This window comes from Anastrepha obliqua, chromosome 2 (genome assembly GCF_027943255.1).
Source record: "Anastrepha obliqua isolate idAnaObli1 chromosome 2, idAnaObli1_1.0, whole genome shotgun sequence".
Classification (NCBI taxonomy): Eukaryota; Metazoa; Arthropoda; class Insecta; order Diptera; family Tephritidae; genus Anastrepha; species Anastrepha obliqua.
In genome coordinates, this window is record NC_072893.1 from 74,714,999 (window position 1) to 74,738,204 (window position 23,206).

At 38.0% G+C, this 23,206-nt stretch overlaps 1 protein-coding gene across 1 annotated transcript in view; it reads right to left on the minus strand.

The window, feature by feature from the left end:
- Positions 1 to 2,734: 2,734 nt before the first annotated feature.
- The window catches only part of LOC129236832 (protein sidekick), a 188,636-nt gene continuing 168,164 nt past the window's right edge, over positions 2,735 to 23,206 (minus strand). Inside the window, exons 10-15 of the mRNA XM_054871084.1 lie at positions 19,620 to 21,123; positions 17,650 to 19,370; positions 17,306 to 17,584; positions 4,732 to 5,052; positions 4,330 to 4,664; positions 2,735 to 3,375 (exon numbers count right to left, since the gene is read on the minus strand). Coding sequence (XP_054727059.1) covers positions 3,133 to 3,375; positions 4,330 to 4,664; positions 4,732 to 5,052; positions 17,306 to 17,584; positions 17,650 to 19,370; positions 19,620 to 21,123 — 4,403 coding nt within the window. The 3' untranslated portion in view covers positions 2,735 to 3,132. The remainder of the gene's footprint in view (positions 3,376 to 4,329; positions 4,665 to 4,731; positions 5,053 to 17,305; positions 17,585 to 17,649; positions 19,371 to 19,619; positions 21,124 to 23,206) is intronic.

A 23,206-nucleotide genomic window follows, 5' to 3' on the forward strand; every position in this document is an offset into this window, starting at 1 on the left:
TGGGATTCTTAACTCGTTTTTTTACTCCCTGTTTTTTCAAAACCCCTTGGTACTCAAACGGTTAAGATCGAAATTACACTGAGATGCAGTTAAAATGAGTTATTAAAAAAAATGTTGAAAAAAAAATTATTAAAACTTATTTCGCTAAAAACGTATTTAAGCGCAATGTGCACTGGAACAAATGTGCAACTGGAATTTCTTTTAGTAAACCGAAATTCACCTAAATCGGCGAACCCATTAAACCGCTAATTTGTTGGAATAGTCGCCTAATCCAGAAACCAAAATGTCGAGGAAATCGGCTTCATTCATTTTATTATGTCTCCTCAAGTAAATGTAAAACCTGAATAACCCGGATTTATATTCGGCCAAGGACTTTCACTCCAGCCGCACTCTTTGTACATGTATAGGGAATGTTTGTGCTGTTACAACAACAACAAAACACATTTTCATGCAATAATATTCTGTTAATAGATATGCCAATGAATTTTTTATACAGCATAAAGTAGAGTTGCTACTTATTCATACATATTTTTATAAAATTTTTGTTGTGGATTTTGACTTTTGCACCAAATGAGCAAATAAGCGAAGTGAAATTAATTAATTCTCGGAGATATGGAATAAAAATCCCAAAACCTAATATCGATATTTGAAAATTTCAGATTTCACTGTATGAAAAAAAAGAATATTTTTTATAGTAAACTATTATTTTAATACGCCATCCAAAATATTTTAACCTCTTTTTTGAGTGTACTGTTCAACCGACTTCAATGAAACATGCACCGATTTGGTGGGAAAACTTCTTTAGTGCAGAAATGTTAACTCTTCTATATAGAGGAAGAGGCGTCTAATATATAGACCAAAAAGTAAAAACCAATGCATCTCTAAAACCAATTAAGCTAAGGAACTAAAACTTAGTGCGAATGCATAAATTGGATATACCGTAAGTACCTGCGGTGAAAAGTGGTAGGCATTGGAAAAGGAGAAGGTGCTACGCACTCTTGTACATCTCCCTTCATACAGTTTTTTCCTGGAACTGCTTATGCTATGGTACCGAAATGCCATATATATGTATATATAATTGGCGCGTACACCATTTTTGGGTGTTTGGCCGAGCTCCTCCTCGTATTTGTGGTGTGCGCCTTGATGTTGTTCCACAAATGGAGGGACCTACAGTTTCAAGCCGACTCCGAACGGCAGATATTTTTATGAGGAGCTTTTTCATGGCAGAAATACACTCGGAGGCTTGCCATTGTCTGCCGAGGGGCGACCGCTATTAGAAAAATATTTTTCTTAATTTTGGTGTTTTCTCCGAGATTCGAACCGACGTTCTCTCTGTGAATTCCGAATGTTAGTCGCGCACCATCCCATTCGGCTACGGCGGCCGCCACAACAAATGCCATACAGTTCAATTAATTACGAATGCCGTATATTCTCACGACAATCGGTTCTACGTTACCAGAACGACCCGGATTTATATTCGACCAAGGACTGCCGCTTCAGTAGTATTTCCTAAATAATGGGCGCTTAAAATTCAAGGGCCGACACACGTAATTGAGCCATACCAATATTATCATAATAAAGAGAAATGACAATAATTTCCTAAAAAAATTGTATTTTATTCAAAATCAACACCGGCCTTTGAAACTTAACCACCCTTTATTTATGGGGATGTTTATGCTGCTACAATAACAACGAATGCCGTACTTAGGGCGAAAAGCATTAAGTAATGGGAATGGTGGGGAGGCACCTCTCTTAACCCTTTTGCATCACCGTTGGAAATGCGCGATGCACTCAAAATACCTTGAGTCGGCGAGACTTTTACTGTTTGTTCTAATGGAAAGGAATGTTACAGGATTACTAAAATTATCTATTTTCCTCAAACTCAAACAAAAACAATTTATTGCGGATTATTCTGTTATTGGTGATAGGAGAGAGTTTTTGTTCGCGCGGACTATTCTGCTCTTAGAGATAAGAGAGAATTTTCGTTCGCGGATTATTCCGTCGAATGATGCAAAAGGGTAAATAATAAATGAATCAATGGAGACTTAAAAATCTTAAAACAATTCTCATGGATCGTTAACAGGGTTTAAAAAAAGAAATTGACATATTTTATCAATAGAAGCAACTGTAATTGGATGAAACCAACTACTTACAGCGAGCATTGCATCGACCACGGGCGATTCTATATACCAATAATAATTACATAACCTTCAACTGCAAATACTTAATTCATGTCACTCCCTCCGATCTATTGAGTTTGATTTTAATATAGCATAAGAAACCTTGTCTAACCTTCACTTATTTTTATTTTTTTATATGTATTTTTATTAACTTAAAATGCAAAGTTACGCTGTTATCACAATTTATCATTAGAGTTTTCTAAAATATATGTAGTTAAATTCTTCGATTTGTATGCCCAGCGTCGTAATATGTTATGCGGGGAGCAAATGAGAAGAGCTAAAGCAATTATGTAGCGCATTACTAACTACATATTGATTTTACTATTTAGTGGTACTTTTAATAAAATAAATTATTGTATCAAAAATATCGGCGGAAATCAACTTATTTATATAAATAGTTACACAGTTTCATTTGCACACAGAAGCACATCTATTACACGAAGCCTAAATTAAGTGGTAATTTAAAAATAAAATTAACAAATAAAAAGTAAAAAAACTTAAACTATATAGTTACACAAATTATGCTATGTATACATATTAAAAAAAAACGATTAACTATGAACTAATTAATGCTACACTTTGCTTCTTACAAATTAAAATTGTCGGGTCACATGAAAACTATACAATTAACAGTTAAAACTGTTGTTTCAAAACACTTTCAAATTGCAACAGACCAGTCAGTTTCATTACGCATACATAAAATTTAAAATACCTTAAGTAGTCTTTTAAGTTTTTCTTTTGTTTTTGTTTTATTTTTTGTGTTTTCTTTTTAATAACTAGTTTCTTGTGTGTGTTTGATTCAAAAGTGTTTTAAAAAACAGTGCACTAAATACACACGCTCAGCTTGTTTTGTGAGTTGATCAACATTTTAGTTGCCTATTACTTTTTGCTATTTGTTACTCGCTATTTTAATAATTTATATTTATTTTTTAATTTAAAACTCCGTTGATTGTCAGACAAAGGAGGAAAAGCCAGGCAGTGGAGCCCTCGACCTGGCCATATTATTCACAATAATTTGACCACCATTGAGACTCATCACTGCGCTGCCTTCCGGTTCCGAGTCGGTGTAGCTGGAGTAGTTGCGCACCGGTTTCTGTTTCTTCCACGATTGTCGCAGCGAATCATTCACATTGGCATAGTGATTGACGAACGAGTGCGGATCGGAGCGCACGCTCTCGTTCTCACTCTCGGAGTGCTGCAAAAATATAGATCAGCAAACACAGAGGTGCAAGTGTGCGAAAACGACGTTGAAAACAAAAGCATTGTTAATGAGGTGAAATGAAAGGAAAAGAAAAGAAAATTTTAAAAATGCGTTAAGTGGCGTTCTTAAACAAATACATATTTATAAGTTATTTGAATGAAATGATTCTAAATTTTCTAAAAACCGAAACAAAAATAAAATAAACATTAAATTTATAAATCGGCAAATAGTCGCATTCAACTGTAAAGCTAGTGAAGTTGGGCATTTGTTGTTGCCAAAGCTTAAATAACCTAAACCGCATATGTACATACTTATCTGATTTCCAAAGGATTTATCAATCTCAGCTTGAAAAATAAATAGATATGAAGAAAGTTTAGTTGAATGGATATTTCATGCGAGGAGTCCAGTGTATTGGGCAGGTGAATGCTAGTTGATCGTTTTAAGCTCTTTTGTGATCATATTGTAAATGTTTTCAAATAAGCTAGCTAATACGTTTTTTAACCACATATTAAATGTTCGTTGAAAATCACATTTTTAAAAACGTCAAATATAAGTGACGCATAACTTCACATTTGGGATAAGAAATCGATTTCTATCATTATTTTTATTTGAGACTAATTTATGTAAAAATATGTGCCTTTCGTAATTGTTTCCAATAAGATTTATCACTTAGAATTTATAACTTGTGGCAAATTTGTCTGAAAACCCTCCTTAAGTAGCTTTGATAGCCTCATTAGACCAACAACATAACACACAGACGGACATGTCAGACAAAAATCACTTAAAAATAAGTGCGAACTCTTTCATAACTCAACCCTAAGCTGCGTTGAAGCAGAGCATCTTCTACAAAAAACAAAAGCTGTCACTTCTAAAAACTTACTGTGTAAGCAGCTACTTATCAACTAATCAAACACTACTACTTCCTTTAAATCAATGTGTAATTCTCACCTGTGATGCCTCGGAGGAGCTAACCTCTGACGGCTTCTCCGTAACGCTACTATCATCGGGATTCTCATCGTAGCACTTCAAGCTCTCCTCATCGCTGTGGTATGCCACAGAGGCCGGCGAAGGACGCGGTGGGCTTTTTCCAAGTTGTAAATTTGTTGGCGGTCGATTAGAGGATTTTTTACCTAGTGTGCCCAAGGCGCCACGATTCAATGTACCTACACTATTTAGTGTACCAGTGCCGACACCGTGCCGTGAGCGATACAATTCTAGCGCTAATTCCTGCCGTTCATCAATCGACATGGCCATGGACTCCTCGAGCGTTTTTTGTGCCTCCTCTGTAGGCGGAAAACATAGTTTTAATTTTATGAAAAATATATTATTAAAAAAATTTATAAAACTTACGCTTATATTTATAACTTTTGCTCTTCACACATAGCACCGCAATGACCATAATGATGATGACAATGGAAGTCGCCGCCAAAGAAACCATAAACCAAGTTTGCCGGTAGAATGGTTTGTGTTGTAAATAGCCATATTCCAGATGCAGTTTCGATGGCGTCAAAATGGAATCTTTGGAATAGGCGGGGAAAGAGATGCCATAACGATTGTAGGCAATCACGCGGAATGTATAGGCGGTGGATGGCAATAAGATTTGATAGCTGATTGTGAAATCTTGTATGGTGCCACTATTCGTTTGTTCGATTGTCTCCCAGCGGGAGTCGTCTGTTAGGGTAAAGAGAATTTTTGTTTTTTATATAAAATTGATGATAATAAATGCAGCTTTAAGTGACGGTTTGAAAAATGTGTATTTAAAGTAAACAAAAAATTATATGTTTCAGATTAGCACTAATAAGATATGTACAAGCATATGTTATGTGAGATTGGTGTGCGAAAGTTGCATAGATGAAGAACTAATTATTTTGTATTTATCTACAGCAGAATTCCGAAGTTAGATACCATGAATATAACATACGAAGTTAACGGGAAAGTCGTTCTAGATACTTAAGGTTATTATTATGTAGGTACTGAACAGTCAAAAAGACCCACCACACAAACTTTTTTTTGAATTACGTGAAGTAGGAAGCACTAAGTGAAAAATCGTGAACCCAATATTTTATCACTCAGTAAGTTTAAACTGTCATGGTTTGATTCTAATTTTATTCATGATTCTTATAACTTGACATACCCTTTAATTCAAAATAGAGACTGGTCGTAAGCAGAAAATAATGTTTTTTTTTTTATAATCTTTAAAATTGAATACCTCGAAAACGGTTGAGGCATGAACATCATGTCATAAACCTAAATAAATAAAAATGACCTAAAGAATAAAGTGTTTAAGTATCTAAGACAACTTTCCGATAGCCCTGTATATAGAATCACATTTAACAATTTGATAACAAAACATTGTTGAAAAAGTTGTATTATCTATATAACTTATTTCATGCTAGCTCCTGTTTTATCCTTGTACACTTAAACTATAGCCGAATGGGTAGGTGCATCACTACCAATCGGTAATGAACGGGTTTAAACCTCGGGTATTAAGCACCAAATAATAGAAAAAGTTGTTTCTGTAGCGGTCGTTTCTCGGCAGGAAAACCTTTCCAGTCCTTTCAGTCCGATGAGTACCGTAACGTAATGAGTACCGATTTGAAATTTTAAGTGTATATTCACAACTATTCACAAAGGATAAACATATATACTTTTTCAATATATTACATAGAGGTGGTTCAACATTCGTTATTGTCGCATTGATTTATGGTATGCAGTAAAGTTTCTAATTGTTATATAAATCTTTCGATAACTTCAAATCACAACCAACTACTTTTTAATTACGTGAAGATTAATAATATGACCTGCACTGTAACTTGCGAAAACCCTTAATATAGTTTTAGCCGTTTAAAGTTTACGATAAGCATAAATACGACACTGATGGCACTTTGTGAGCCACCTACATATATTCTCGAAAGTATATGTATAATACATTGAAAGAAATCTACTCGTTACTTGTTAATTATTATTATCATGAAGGGAATTAGAAAGACCTATTGTGCCCCCTTTGTGGATTCAAAGCATTACTCTGAGCCCAACTTCTTCAATAAATTTTAGTACCATGACGACAGTGTGCCCATTTCCACCAAGCCGTTTCTCTATACCTGTTTCTCTTAACACAAACATACATTACCGCGGTCAGAAAAAATTGGTTTGTTTTTTGCATTTTCTTAAACTATTGTCCAAGGGTTAACGCATACGTTCACCTAAAGGTTGAAGGCGACCGCTATGTCTGCACATTGGAATTTGCCTTTGCATAACGTTATTGCAAATTTACTCATTTCGCTCAATTCTTACCATTACTTTTCTCGCTCACTCATGTATTGAAATTAGTTTTACCTACTTACTAAGCAAACCGATATGCGACAAATATGTAACAACAACTAACTAACATGTAAAGTTCTAAGAACTAAAGAGAGTCTATTGGAATTGTATGTACACATATTGTATAAATTCAGTTATGCTTGAATAAATACGGCACTTGAAATATTGGAGTAAAGGCGAGCAGTCGCGGCTTCGTTTTTATTATTAACAGGTGGCAAAAAGGCTTGCCATCTTCAAACATTTGGTGACCCCGACGTGATTAATTTCACGTTATAGTACATCGTCGCATAACGCATCATTTACCTGTTATTCGAACAGTAAATTAGCATCAGTTATATCGAACCGTTTAATTTGTCGTTATTGGAATCGCATTTTATTTATCGCTATCAAATCAACATTTTTCGTCATTTGAAGGCGCAATTGGCACAGCTATATTATTGGGCGTTCATTGGAAGTCTCGCTTGACCTTCAAATCGTGAGCCAAGCTGTGAAGATCTTGCTGGGGCGTTGTACATGGAAGGCGCAAGCGTCAGTAGCAACAATATATTTTCTTCGGATATCGGGCTGCGCATTTGCACATTTGGCAGCAGCACAATCATTATAGCTAACATTTCATCGTATTTTCGGAAGCGCAGGCACCAGGCAGTCGAAGCATATCTCAGGTAACAGTTTTTTTGTTGGTGGATCTATTCGTAAAAGTTTTCTTTACGCTGCGGCGCACAAGCATACGAACGGTGGACAGCGGAACTTGAAGCCTGCATACAGTAAAATGCCAAAAACACACGAACAGCGTGATACAAGCGTCCCAGTAGGAAACTCGAGCGATATGTTCTTAAGACGAAAGAGCTTATGGTTCCTCAAACAAATCCGCACATTGAAGGGCGAAGCGGACGAGAATAACTTTCAAGGCCTTGATGATTCAACACTGGCAGTGAAGTTGGAGCAACTTGACAGACTGCAGACTCAATTCGAAGAAACGCAGTCTCAACTTGAGAGGGAAGACATCGCGGAAATTGAAGGCGAAGCAAGGGTGATATTTTCGGAGGCATATGTGTCCATCAAAGCGAACATTACCAAGGTACTTAGCTCGCGTTCAATATCATGTGCTACATCGTCTACGCGCAACTACTCTATGGTGGACGAACTAGGTGGGCACACATCATCGCGTAAAAATAAATCGAGTTTGCCGGCTTTACAGCTGCCCCAATTTAACGGAATGGTTACAGAATGGCCGGATTTTTGGGCCATGTTTCATGTTATCGTAGGTCAAGAATCGACACTGACCAACATCGAAAAGTTCCAGCACTTGAGGTCATGCCTAAGCGGCATCGCATTGGATGTAGTCCGTTCCTTGGAAATAAATGATGCGAATTACGAAAAAGCGGTAAAATTATTAAAGGCAAGATTTGACATTAAGAGAGTTCAATTTCAGGCACACATCAAGGATATTTTCGGGCTGGATAAAGTGCCCGATGGTTCAGCAGTTTGCTTACGGGAGCTCAGCGACAAGGTCACTAGTCATCTGCGTGCATTACAAACCATCGCCACAAATGAGGAGTTGCTGGATGGTTTACTCACGCATTTAGTCATCAGCAAGGCAGACATTGGTACTCAAGCGAAATGGGAAGAAGAAGCACCAACTCAAAATTTGCCTTCGTGGGATCTTGTTGCCAATTTTTTGGAAAGGAGAGTTCGCATATTGGAAAGCGTCAATACAATTACTGCAGCCCCCACAAAACAGGTGACAAGTAGAAAAAATAATCGTAGTCAATCGTTTGTTACCACTAGCGCCATCAAAAATTGTGTATTTTGCAATGCAACTCAACATACAATCTTCACTTGTTCTCTATTTTTAAACCTTTCACCTTCGTTACGCTTTCAAGAAGTTAAAAAGCATCAACTTTGCATTAATTGTCTAAAAAAGGGACATGTCGTCAAAAATTGTAAGTCAAGCAGCTGCAAGCATTGCTCAGCTAAGCATAATACACTTCTTCATTTTTCGCAATCTCCGCAAACAATTGCGCAAGACACAGGTGCACCTCCTAGTGCCAAGACATCCCTTGTCGTAGAGCATCCCGAGCAGACCTTTCACCCATCTCCTAAAGGTGTAGTAATGCTAGCCACTGCCATTGTGATGCTAAAAAGTCGTCAAGGTACTTTCATACCGTGCAGAGCCCTACTTGATTCCGTTTCTCAACTTCATTGCATAACAGCAAATATGGCTAATCAGTTGCAAATTAAGAAGTCAAAGGCTACTACACATATTTCGGGAATCGGTCAATCAGACATAACCTCGAGCGAGTATGCAACTACGCTATTACAATCGGTAGATCGTACATATTCAACACCTATTTCGGCCGTTGTTGTGCCAACAATAACCACATATCAACCTGAAGCAAACATCTCGAACGTCGAATGGAAGATTCCATCCAATATCTCGTTAGCGGATCCAACCTTTTTCAAATCCCAGAAAATTGATCTTTTGATCGGAGCTAGTCTGTTTTTTGAGCTGCTATGCGTAGGACAAATTCGCATAAGCAAAGGCCTACCGGTACTGCAAAAAACAAGGTTAGGTTGGGTCGTGTCAGGAAATTTCGATTGCTCCTCAACTAAATTTGTACACTCCGTTGCTATTAGGGAATGCACATCTGATCGAATGGATTGCGACCTTAATGAGTTAGTTAAAAAATTTTGGGAGGTAGAGGGACACACTATGGAAAATGTGAAGCGTTCTAAGGAAGATTTGGCCTGTGAAGAACACTTTATCAACAATTATTGCCGATTAACTTCAGGAGAATACTTAGTTAGTTTGCCTTTTAAATCAAGTATTTCGCAATTAGGCGATTCTTATTCGCAAGCAGTACGTCGTTTTCAAAATCTCGAGAAAAGATTCACACACAACTCCGAGTTAAAGGAACAATATTCTAAGTTCATAACTGAATATGCTCAACTTAAACATATGTCACCGGTAGGAGTCATTCCCAGGGGTGTTCACACAAACTTCCTACCTCATCACTGCGTGATAAAGGCAGACAGCACCACCACTAAATTGCGCGTAGTATTTGATGCGTCCGCTCCCACCAGTTCTGGATTTTCGTTGAACGACCTGTTGATGTCAGGTCCAACAATACAATCCAGATTAATTGACACGTTGTTAAGATTTCGATCGCACAAATTCGCTTTGACAGCCGACATTTGCAAAATGTATCGGGCCGTCAAGATATCCAAATCTGATAGTTTTTTGCAGTGCATATTATGGCGCGATAAACCCAACCAGGAGTTCAAGATATATAAGCTAGATACAGTCACTTATGGTACCAAGCCCGCTGCATTTCTGGCCATTCGGGCAATGCAGCAGCTCGCAATTGAGGAAGCAAGGAACTATCCCCTTGGTTCAGAAATCGTCTTGCGCGACTTCTATGTCGATGATTTAATATCAGGCGGAGCGTCTGAGAAACAAGTGTTGCAAATAATGACACAGACGGAGCAGCTTTTAAAAAGGGGTAACTTCATACTAAGAAAATGGTGCTCAAACAGTGTAAACATTTTGCGAAAAATTGACCCAGCACACCGTGAGAAATTTTTAAAGTTCGGGGATGGCATTGATATCACTAAAGCCTTAGGGCTGGCATGGGACCCTAAACGCGATCATTTTCTTTTCCTCTGGGATCCACTTCCTGAACCGGCACGAGCAACGAAACGAAACGTCTTATCAGTAATTGCTAGATTTTACGATCCACTTGGCCTCATTGGTCCCGTTGTGCTAAAGGCTAAGGTATTTTTACAAAGTTTGTGGAAAGAGAAGCTAGATTGGGACGAAAGCATTCCTCAGTCATTACACTTTGCTTGGATTCAACTCTGTGCGAATTTGAATTTTGTGGAAAAAATGAGCTTCCCTCGTTTCGTTGGGCTGGATGCAGACAACATTCAAATACACGGATTTTGCGACGCCAGTATGGCAGCCTATGGAGCCTGCGCTTACGTTCGATCACAAATTGGCGGCGAAGTTCGCACATCTTTGCTCTGCTCCAAATCTCGCGTTGCACCATTGAAAACACTCTCAATTCCAAAATTAGAGCTGTGCGCTGCAATGTTGTTAGCCGAGTTGCTAAATTCTATCCAAACTTTAGGTCCTTTTAAGGGTGAATTCTTCTGCTGGTCAGACTCCACTATTACCCTATCGTGGGTAAGTAGTGTTGCCGCTAATTTTAATGTATTTGTCGCCAATCGGATAAGCAACATTCAAGAACTAACTCAAGGTATGTCGTGGAGGCATGTGCCAACCCAACTCAATCCAGCAGATATCTTATCAAAAGGGGCCTCTCCCAAGGAACTTGATGCAGCTACATTATGGAAGGAAGGACCATCATATTTGAAACAGGATGAAGCCAAATGGCCTAAAATAAGGCAAGTAGACAACGCATTACTTGAAAGGAAGAAAACAATTTTGATCTTGACACCTAAAATCATCGACTATACAATTGACTGCAAACATATACATAAATTTCGTTCTATGAGAAGGATCTACGCGTATGTGAATCGTTTTCTAAAAATTAAATCGAATATTCGCTGGGAATCGCCTCAACTAAGCCTCGAAGAAATTGAAGCAGGAACGCATTTGCTCCTTCGTATGGTGCAGAAAGCTGCCATGAGCCTCGACTACAACGAGCTGAGGGCTGGACGCGCAGTCAGCTCTTCAAGCAATCTTCGTTCGCTAAACCCATTTCTGGACGCGACCGGACTAATACGAGTTGGTGGACGTCTTCAGAATGCAGATCTTAGTTTCAATGCAAGGCACCCCATCGTGCTACCAAAGCATCATCCACTAACAAATGGTATCATTAAATACTTTCATCAGAAGCTGCTTCATGCTGGTCCTCAAGCACTGCTTGCAACAATTCGCTTGCAGTATTGGCCTATTGGAGGAAGAAAAAGCGTGACCGCTGTACTCAACAAATGCTTGCGATGTTTTCGCGCAAAACCAATACTCATGAGGCACATAATGGGTAATCTACCAGCCGAGCGAGTCCGGAGTCAACGCCCTTTCTACACCACTGGTGTAGATTTTTGCGGCCCGTTCAGCTACAAATCCGAAGTGCGAAACAGACCACCAACGAAATGCTACATCTGCGTCTTCATATGTTTCGCAACAAAGGCTACTCATTTGGAGCTAGTCAGAGATCTATCGACAAATTCATTCTTGGCTTCATTAAAGCGATTTACTTGCTTGCGTGGGCAACCTAGGGTTATCTGGTCAGATAATGCTACCAATTTCGTTGGCGCAAAAAATGAATTGAAAGAGATTCGTGCGCTGTTTCTTAGTGAACAACATATTAGCGAAGTTCACAAACAATGTCTTGACGATGGAATTGATTGGCGGTTTATACCACCCCGATCCCCGCATTTTGGCGGTCTGTGGGAAGCTGCGGTCAAGACCGCAAAATATCACCTTCGCAGAGCCATTGGCTCTACTGTTCTCGGCTTTGAAGAGCTTCGGACACTGGTGTGTCAAATTACTGCTATTGTAAATTCAAGACCTCTCTGTCCAATTTCAGAAAGCCCAGACGACCTGGAAGTTTTGACTCCTGCTCACTTTCTTTCTGGTGGAGCACTCACAGCCATGGCAGAGCCGAACTTGCTTAGTATCGACTGCAATCGTTTAAGTCAGTGGCAGAAGACTTGTCGCATACAACAATCCTTTTGGAAATCTTGGAGCACTGCTTACTTAACGCAATTACAAGAGCGCGGAAAATGGCGTACGAAGACACCAAACATTCCACCTAATGCACTGGTTCTAATTCAGGATGATAATCTTCCACCCATGAAATGGCAAATGGGACGAGTTATCGAATTAATCAAGGGTAAAGATGATGTGGTTCGTGTTGCAGTCATCAAAACTAGCACAGGTGTCACCCGGCGGGCAATCACAAAGCTATGCCTACTACCAGTAGAGGAAGTTGAAAACCCTCAAGGCTCTCAACGGGGGGAGCATGTCCAAGGGTTAACGCATACGTTCACCTAAAGGTTGAAGGCGACCGCTATGTCTGCACATTGGAATTTGCCTTTGCATAACGTTATTGCAAATTTACTCATTTCGCTCAATTCTTACCATTACTTTTCTCGCTCACTCATGTATTGAAATTAGTTTTACCTACTTACTAAGCAAACCGATATGCGACAAATATGTAACAACAACTAACTAACATGTAAAGTTCTAAGAACTAAAGAGAGTCTATTGGAATTGTATGTACACATATTGTATAAATTCAGTTATGCTTGAATAAATACGGCACTTGAAATATTGGAGTAAAGGCGAGCAGTCGCGGCTTCGTTTTTATTATTAACAGGTGGCAAAAAGGCTTGCCATCTTCAAACAACTATAATATCTTAAAAATATTGTGTGAAAATTTTAAGTGAATCCGACAAATACTTTTCGAGTTATTCAACAATTAATAAAGGGCGCTCCGGAGCGTTCGCAAAACTTTAAATGCGTTTTACTCGAAACTATGTTTTTTGATCACTGTAACTTAAAAACCGCTACGTAGATTTCAATAAAATTTATACCGCTTTTGAAAAATGTTAAAAACTTGTGCCTGATCGAAGGATTTTTTTTTCAAATATTTCGATTTTTTTTAATCAATTAATTGTCGGTGTTTTTCTCAAAAATCTGAAAAATATTTCCTAAGGCCGCCATATTGTTAATTTTGGACAAAAGCTTATCTATTAATAAAACTAATTTCTCTATCCGATTGATTTTAGATGAATCTCCAAGAACTTGTAATGATCACCGCAAGGGACTTCTGGATAACTTTACAATATAAGTTTTACGATAACTTTTACAACTATTAATATTTTTTTTTTGAAATTACGCTTAAGTCAAGTCAAACCATGATGTAAAAGGTGCGCCATCTTTTATGTCGGTATGTAAACGCTGAATAATTGTCGTTTACCAACAGATCGACTTCAACGTACATATATACATGATTTCGATACGTCGATTCAGTACAATTTCAATCATGGATAGCTTTACACTGAAACAACCGAAATCGACGCTATAAAACCCGAAATGCTTGACAAGGTGATGGCAAGCACAGAAAAAGGATCACAGTTTGTGATTGCTAATAAAGGTGGCCACTTGATTGATATTGTATTCAAAAATTATTTTTAATAAATTGTAATTAACCAAACGAAACAAAAATATCTAACTTATACAAATCAGTTGTTTTTAACACACTTTTATTAGGTCGGGTTGTATTATGTATGTAACGGAATCTTTGAGCTTAATTTTCACTGGCTTCTAAAAATCTGATCGACTTGAAATTTTGCACACCTATCAAGGACCGATGACAATGCAATAATTTGATAAAAATTTTCCATTATCCTTATTACGATTGCCAGGATTAATATTTTCTTTTTTTTACTGTGGGCAAAAAGTAAGGTGAATTTGGTTGTAAAATGAAAAATCTTTATTTATTTTTCAAAGTTATTCAATGTTTTCATACCGACATAAAATATGGCGCATCCTGTATTAATGCTATGTTTTTATTTTTTTTGTAAAATAAAGCATTTGACTAACCCCTTAAGAACAACATATCGTAAACTTCGTGATGTTTCTGTTGGAAATAATAGTCCGAATGAGTCGACAATACAAAGGTTGGTGAAGAAAATTCAAGAAATTGGCTCTGTTGAGGATAGAAAAAGGACTGAAAGCCTGGAGACTGAGGTTTTTTGAATCTATATTATTCACATAGCCAACAACGATTCTGGAGTTGGAACACAACATTCGGATCGAGATAGCTAACCTCAATTCGATTATGTATGTTTCAGTCCATGGAAATTTCAATTCTCGTATGGCTCATGGTAGACATTTAAATGATGTAATTTTTCACATAAAATTTTTAAGCACCGTATTTCGAATTAAAAGAGTGAAACCGGAAATAATCTACGTTTTGACATGTTTAATTTTAAAATAACGTCTAGGCCTGTCTTTTGTAAAACATTTTATTACATATACATGTATACCCTATATGAATGAAAGTATGTCGAAAAATACTCAGACCTGCTGGAATATAAGTTTGTGAACAAACATATTGGGCTGCACGTAGTCCTTTTTCAGAAATATATACTAAATTTATTTTCTGTTGTAAAAATGTTGTTGGACAGATTGATTAATAAACAAAATATTGAAAATAAATAATATGACTTGAATTTAAATAGTGTTAAAAAAGTATTGCACTTTAAATGAGAAGTGCTGATGTGCAATGTTATTTACACACGCAGATGGTGATTATGAAAAACACTTACATAAAAAAAGTTAGATACAAACAATTATTTCCGCGGGAATACTTACAAATAAAGGATGGTTCTCCTCTTTCTACTTAAGCGTTTCGTATAGGTTTCGTAGTAAATATTAAAGGAATGAGAGAATAGAATATTTGCAAATTAAAACCAGTTCACCAAATATACAAAATTGCTACTAATAAATTCTATGGAAAAATTTTAGTTAACACATCCTTAATTTAACTGTGAATACATAATTTGAATAAACCTCTTACAAACAATTTCTTTGGCATGCCATTTTTTTTTAAATTATATATGCTCCTGTTTGATTGGTTATTGTATTAGTATATCATTATATGCATGCCATATTTTTCTACATCATTACATTAGTATGCCATATTTTTGTAAAGGGTGGTTAAGTTTCAAGAGACGGTGTTGATTTTGAATAAAATACAATTTTTTTAAGAAATTATTGTCATTTCTCTTTATTATGGTAATATTGGTATGGCTCAATTACGTATTGAACAAAATATCGGCCAAATGGCTCCCGCGGCCTCGACGGCACCCCTCAATCCGATGGTCCAAATTTTCGATGACGCTGAGGCATAGTTGAGGTTCTATGCCATTAATGTGCCGAATTATCTCATCCTTTAGCTCTTGCATTGTGGCTGGCTTATCGACGTACACCTTTTCTTTCAAATAACCCCAAAGAAAGAAGTCCAACGGTGTCGTTGACATTTAGGTGTGGTTCACATTCAACATAGGCCTTTGAAATTTAACCACCCTTTACTCATAGCATTCACTATATGAAGTAGGTGATGCAGTTCGTTAGATGATCAAGTTTCCGGCAAACTTTTAATGATCACTTTTATACAGACTAGACAAGTGCACGAGATTGAGGCATCTGTGTACAATTCAGGCAAGTTCAGGAAAAGCTGTAAAAAATTTGTAAGCAGCACAACTCTCAACAGTATCGAATAATTCGCTATTCAGTGAGCCCCACCAACTGAGATAAAATAGTTCTTTTTTTAAGTTGCGGAAATTGTTAGTAAAGTAACCGGCCAGTTGCAAAATTTAATAATTAAATTATATATTAGGTGCGCAACTAAGTTCTCGCTGTTTTTTTTTTATGAAAATATAACTTTATTCTGAAAAAATGGTTACAAGTGAATCATTTAAAGTATTGCCCATAGCTGGCTACTACTTTTTCCCATCTTTCTGGTATATCTCCAATTCAGCGTCTACGAAGGTTTTGGACTTCCTTCACGCGGACGGTAGTCAACATTAAAATCACCGTCTTTGAAGCGACGGAACCAATCTTGGCACGTTGTTTCACTTAAAGCAGCATCTCCATAAACTTTTTGCAGCTCTCGATTCGGTTTTTTTCGAATGAAAGTGGAAAATCACCACTTCCCGCAAATGACGATTATTCGGCACAAAATCAGACATTTTCACAAAACCAAAAGTATATGATACCAAAACAAAATCACTAATGTGTCGAAGCAGTCTGTTTACCATATATCTAAGCTTGGTTTATGACGTTTAGGTTATGTTAGAATCGACTGGCACACACTGCTGGCGGCATCTAATGACAAACAGCGGGAACTTAGTTGCGCAAACGGCCGGAAATGGACTTTTGGATTTTTTCGCACAGAAGTTATGGAGGTGGCAAAAATAAAAAAATCCATAACAAGATGTATTAAAACCTTATATAAATCAAAAATTTCTTATCCGATTTGTATAAGTAGGGTATCGTTGGAAGTGCTATAATGGGTTAAGGGTAGTCAGAATTTTCAAAAAATTGGATTGTTTTTTGCATTTTCTTAAAATATAATATCTTAAAAATATTGTGTGAAAATTTGGAGTTAGTTTGACAAATAAAATTATTGAAAATCATAATTTTTTCGGGTCGCTGACTACCCCTAATCCCATAAGTCAGACAGTATTTCGGTTTTATTATCTTCATAATTTTTCCCACAAAATACTTTTTTAAAAGGCTATACTTTTTAAATTCAAAAATTTCTTGTCTTCTTAATCTAAAATCCTCCATTCTATCCGCGCTATTAAAAGGAAATTATTAGTCATTTTTCCAACTAATTGTTATTCAAAAAATAAAATGTAATATTTTTCCGGTTAGCAGATAAGCGAAGCGTACACACTATCTCTATTAATATTCAAATTTGACCTGTTCCACATTATTATATTTTAACTACATATTTCTTCACTTTTGTGTTTAATCAATTTCTCCGGCGAGCTAATCGTCATGCATACTTAACTCCACTAATTCACAACAATTCCCAACACAGGAAAAAAATCCACTTACCTCGTTTTTTCGCTTCAATATAATAACCAAGTATTGGACCACGTCCCGATGGACCATTGATCCAATGCATTTCTACGGCGCTTAAGGTCTTTGTTAGTATTAAATCGCGTGGTGCCACAGGTGACCCTTCCTGCGGGCCAGTCGTTACATTTTCGCTAACAGCCGGCCCATATTCTATCGTTTGTGCGCGCACTGTGAATGTGTAGGTGACTTCCTCCTCGAGATTTTGCACCTTCAAGCTTGTGCCGGATACTTTTTGTTTGACTTGTTTGCTGAATTCTGTAAGAATTTTAATTAGTTTTAATTGAATTAAAAACAAATTGCAATTTCACTCAGAAACTCACTTTCGTTCTCCTCGGTGGTCTCGTAGGTGACAAGGTAGCCTAGAATTTCGCCATTAGGAAATCGCGGTGGATTCCAAGACACCTTCAAGCTTTGCATTGTAATCTCTTCAAATCGCAAATTGAGTGGCGCACTCGGTAGTCCTTGCAATGTTTTAACAGTGATAGGTACCGAGCGTGGTCCATCGCCAGCCGGATTAAATGCTAGTAGCTGTATGCGATACTCAGTAAATTTGTCTAAAAATACTAAACTATGCGATGTGGCTGTGGCTGAGACCACCTCAATCTCCTCCTCCCACTTGCGTCCCTCTTCGAGCTTTTGTGGGGAATCGATGACCAAATAGAAGATTTTGTAGCCCAACAAATCGCCATTTTGCATGCTTTGCTTTGGCGGCTTCCAGCGCAAACGTACTTCTGTGCTAGATATGGGCGCGGCATCAACTGCACGTGGTTCACCGGTTGGTACCGCTTCGCCAACGTATACTGCTACAGGCGGTGAAGCAGGCCCGGGACCTTGTGAGTTGAAGGGCAGCACAACGATCTCATAATTGCGATCCTGTTGCAGATCTGAAAGCACCACATTATTGACATTAATACCCATTACATCAGTCTTGGGCGTGGCTTGCAGTGCAGTTGGGAAGTCAGCCAATTGTTGATACAGAATGCGATAGCCACCAGTGGCTGCATCGCCATTCCACATTGAAGTCTCCAAAGCAAACCATTGCACACGTACCGAAGTGGTCGTGATGGGCACCACTTTCAAACCGGACACGCCCGAGGCCGGCGCAGCAGGCAATGTACGCACAACAATACTTTCTCGACTGAAAGCAGAGGGTCCCAAATCATTGGTAGCTTGTATTCGGAATTGATATGTCGTGTAAGGTTTTAGATTCGTTGCTGTGTAAGAGGTGAGTGCAGGATCTACACGCTCTGGTAATAGCGACCAAGGACCATCATTCTCACGCATTTGCACGGTGTAGTAGCGCAGTGGCGCGAAGCCATCGCGTCCTGGTGTCCAACTGAAGGTAATCTGATGTGCTTGCACTTGGCTGCGTGAGATCTGTGGCATCGAAGGCGGTTGCGGGCGTTCGCGATTGTTTGTTGTATAGACGAGTGCCGAAGCGGTTTTACCCCAACCGAGGCGCGTCTGTGCAGTAACGCTAAAAATGTAATAACGCTCGGCGAGCAGCTGAGTCGCGCGGTATGTCCGGTCCGAGGGAGGGAATTCGCGGCTGTAGTTTAAGTTAGCGCTACCATTTAGCGAATATGTAACCTGATATGCAAGAATTTCGCCATTAGGATCGTCGGGCACGTCCCAGATGATGCGCGCCGTCGAGAAAGAAACATCAGGGAAGCTGACATTAGATGGTGCGCCGGGTGTATCTTCAAAGGTTTGCACTCGTACTGGTGGTGTGCTCAAGGCACCATCACCGAGACGTGTGAAAGCGAGTACTTGTATGTGATAGACGACGAACTTTTTCAATTCGGTAAGTGTGGTGGTGAAGGAGGCATTGTTGGAGATAGTTTTGTGCAGCACTTGACCGCCTCGATTTGTGGCCGCATAGAAGACTTTAAAACCATCGATCTGACCATTGCGATGTTGTTTCGGCACCTCTCCCCAACGCACTACGATGGTTGTAGAAGAAGTGGCATTAGCCTGTACATCAAGTGGACCATACGATGGTACAGCCTCGCGCGTACGCTCAGTAGCTATGGCGCTGTGCCTAGGAATGAAAAAAATAATTTAAAATAGAGATGTAGAAAAATATAAGAAACATAAAAACTACATGAGCTGTTTTTTTACAGAAACACTACAACGAAAGACTGAAGCCATGTGTTGGGCGCATTTTATATAGTTCTTAAAATATACTACAGTTCATTTCACAACGTAATAAATCTTTGCATATATAAGTTGAAGTTCTTTAATCCTTTACTAGAATAAGAATCAAGTGGTACCTAAAAATATTACTTACTTTGAACATCCCACATCGTTGCAAGCACTCATAACCACATCGTATACCGTCCACTCTTCTAGTCCCTCTAAAACATGTGAATTGGCAGTGTGATCATCGATCATGACGCTCTTAGCTTGCACACGGTTATCACTCTCCACTTGACGATATGTGATATTGTAGCCACGTGGATTTCCAAACCATTCTGTTTGCTGTAAAGGAATCCAACGCACGCGAAGTTGTGTGGCACTCATCGCACGCACTGTTACATTGAAGGGTGGGTGCATTGGGCGGGCTTGTATCGTCTGAAAGTCCTTAGTAGACTCTGAAGGGTGCGAAGTGCCGACCACATTTGTAGCGCTCAGCCGCAAACGATACTGCGTGAAGGGCATGAGCCCCGTGACGGTGAGTGTTTCCGCGTCAGGATCGGATATTTCGCATACTGTAAACCAAGTCATATTGCGCGCAGTCTGTGCCTCTACTTTCCATTTTGTGATTGATGAATTGCCATCGAAACCGGGTGTGAATTGGAGTACGACAGAGAACGCTTCAATGTTTGAAAGTGCTAAATTTGTTGGTGGGTGTGGCAACACTGGCTCCACACCCGATTGAATAGTGGCCGTTTTAGCTGGTCCTGCACCAACTTTAGTCCAGGCGCGTATTTCAAACCAATAGTGTGTGGTGGCCTGCAATTGTGTGACTGTCAGTTCGGTGTCTTCGGCCGTGAGATTGACAGACTTTAATGTATCGGGGCGATCCTTTACTTGGTAGCGCACGCTATAGCCAGTGAGAATGCCGTTTGAGTTCTTTGGTGGTGACCACAGCACCTTCACCGAACGATCTGATACATCGTCAAAGTGCAATGCCATTATCTCATCAGGTACATCTTCCAGCGTCTTCACGTGCACTTTAAAGCTAGGCACACCATCGCCGGGATCGGTAAAGCATAGTACGGTAATGTTGTAGTCCGTAAACTTATCCAATCCAGTCATTACTGCTGTCTGTTCTGCCAGTGGATCGAGTAAACTTGGCGGTACTGTAATCATGCGTTCCTCGATATCGCGTGCCTCCCCATCAATCATTTCAATGCGCCAGGCTTGAATTTTATAGCCTTGGTTTATGCCATTTATTTGCTGCGGATTGGGTGGCGTCCAAGTGACAAGTACCGATGTCGAATTTATTGCGCTAACTTTAACAAAGGTAGGTGGCGCTTCGGGTACACCCTCCTTAGTCTTAATCTTGGCGCCGTCTGTGTAAATACCAACACCCATATTATTGTAAGCGGCAATTTGTACGATGTAGTCCTTCCATGTAATGAGCTCCTGTATTAGGAAGGTCCGCTGTGCTTCATTGGTTATATTCTGATATGTCCAGGGTACATTGTTGTAGCCAAAAAGCCGATAACGTAGTATGTAACCAAGTATTTGCCCATTACGGTGCTCCTCGAGTGGTGGCTGCCACTGGGTAATAATTTCCGACATCGAACGCGCTGAACCGACGAAACCGACTGGCGTACCCGATGGCGCTGTGAGTGGAAGCGAAAGTATTGTAAAATAGTATCGTTACAAAGATAGAAGTCATAGAGAAAATAAATTTTAAAAGTGGTTTATTTGATGTACCTCGGTGAAGCGGTAATTCTACAAATTATTTTACACAGCCGGTATTTTTTTAGGCGCATAACGACAAAGAGGGATACAATAGCGTTAATACATTAATGTTAGCGTTATTTTTTGAAAATAGTTATTTTTAAATCACATTAATCTGAATACAACGAACAGAAAATCTAATTTCAAAAGCGTATTTAAAAACAATTAACAAATGAAATAAAAAAATAAAAATAAGTATGACATTGAAAAATGAAGCGAGGATATTTCAAATTCTTTATTGCTTAATCTCCACCGCTAAAAATATTTTGGGGCAAATAAAAACTTGCAGCGTGTTTTCAATATCAAATTTTCATTAAATCAATATAATAATAATAATAATAAATATTATACTTTCTTGGTAAAAAAAAAAAATATTTAGCGCTGAAGATTTAAAGGATGTTCACAAAAATTTTTGTAAATACACAAACTAAAGCTTTTGTGCGCCGAGGTCTACAGTGTTCTCTATATAAGCATTATACCATCAAATTTTAATCAAAATTTCATAGTTACATATATAGATAATTCTTAAGATTGAGCACAATTATAGTATTTAAATTAAACAATATTTTAATTTAGTTCACGCTAGCAATGGTCTGAAATTGACAGCAAAGTTTTATGTGAACTAAAATGTTTCTTATTTTCTAGTTTCAATATGATAAACTTTTGTGCCTAGTTGGTCGCTCAAATACCAACTGATATGCCATATGTGTTAAAGAAACTCGAAAAATGCTCAAGAAAAGCTGGTTGTGTAAAATTTTCTTATGCGTTTTCAGTTCTTAATAACTTTGCCACACTTATAACTACTATTTTTTTTTAAAGAGCACAAGACAGTCCGGGTTTTCAACAAAAATATATGTGTGCTTAAGGGGTTGCATGGATTTCGTCGGATAAAAAAAGGCCTATTTTCAATATTTTTTTTTCTATGTAAAAAATTATTTATTTAATTCAAACTTTTTTCTGTCTTATAGATACATATTTAAAGAATAATTTCTGAAATTTTCAAAAACAAAAAATGAAAACTCTTCCATTGTGACGTCATTTCCCGTGACCCTTCGCGTTGCCCACATAACTCCTGACAGGATCATCGAAAATGAAAAAAATAAAAATTAGTGTTTTAGTTAAGACCATAAAAATTGGAATTTTGGTAGACATTTTTCCAAAAAAAATGAAAATTTCGGTCAAATTTGCTTGACATTTTTTTTTTTTAAATAGTTCTAATTGAAAAAAAAAATCCTTCGTTCAAGCACGAGTAAATTGTATCTCGAACACCTGTGTAAAATTTCATCAAGATCGGTTGAGTAGTTTTCGAGAACATTTGACAACCGACTTTGAAAACACGGTTCCGAGAAAAACACGTTTAAAGTTTTGAGTAACAATACAAGTGGCTTGAAGCGCACACCTCCCAAAGGCTGTATATCCGAAACTATTATTTAGGATAATATTCTTGAGATGTTGTAGAAATTAATAAGCCAAAAAAATCGATTTTTGAACCCATGAAACCCATGGAACCCCTTAAAACCAATCTATTACTGGTGAAAGCAGTAGACCCACTGATTTGTTTTGTTTCTTTCTTCTTGTAAATTAAGATGTCAGCACAAAATGCCATTCTATTTTACACTACTTTATTTTCTTTTGTAGCAGCATTTTTATTTACAAAACGTTGTTGTTGATCTTGTGTCACCACCTTTAATATAATCGCCTTCTGCAGGCTTCATTATTACTCAAAAGAAAAATGGCATCGTTCCCTTTTTTCCTTTCTTTTGCTTCCACGAGATTTCCAAATATCACAACTGTTCTTGACCATTTTTTTGAGTATTTCAAATGAATTTAATCTAGGAGTCTTTTTTAATTTGACCGGCTTAGAAAAGTGGAACAATGGTTTTACTAAGTACTTCGATGAATTGCTTAGACAAAAAAAAATTTTAAAAATCTAAATTTGAAAAGTTAAAAAAACTTATCTAA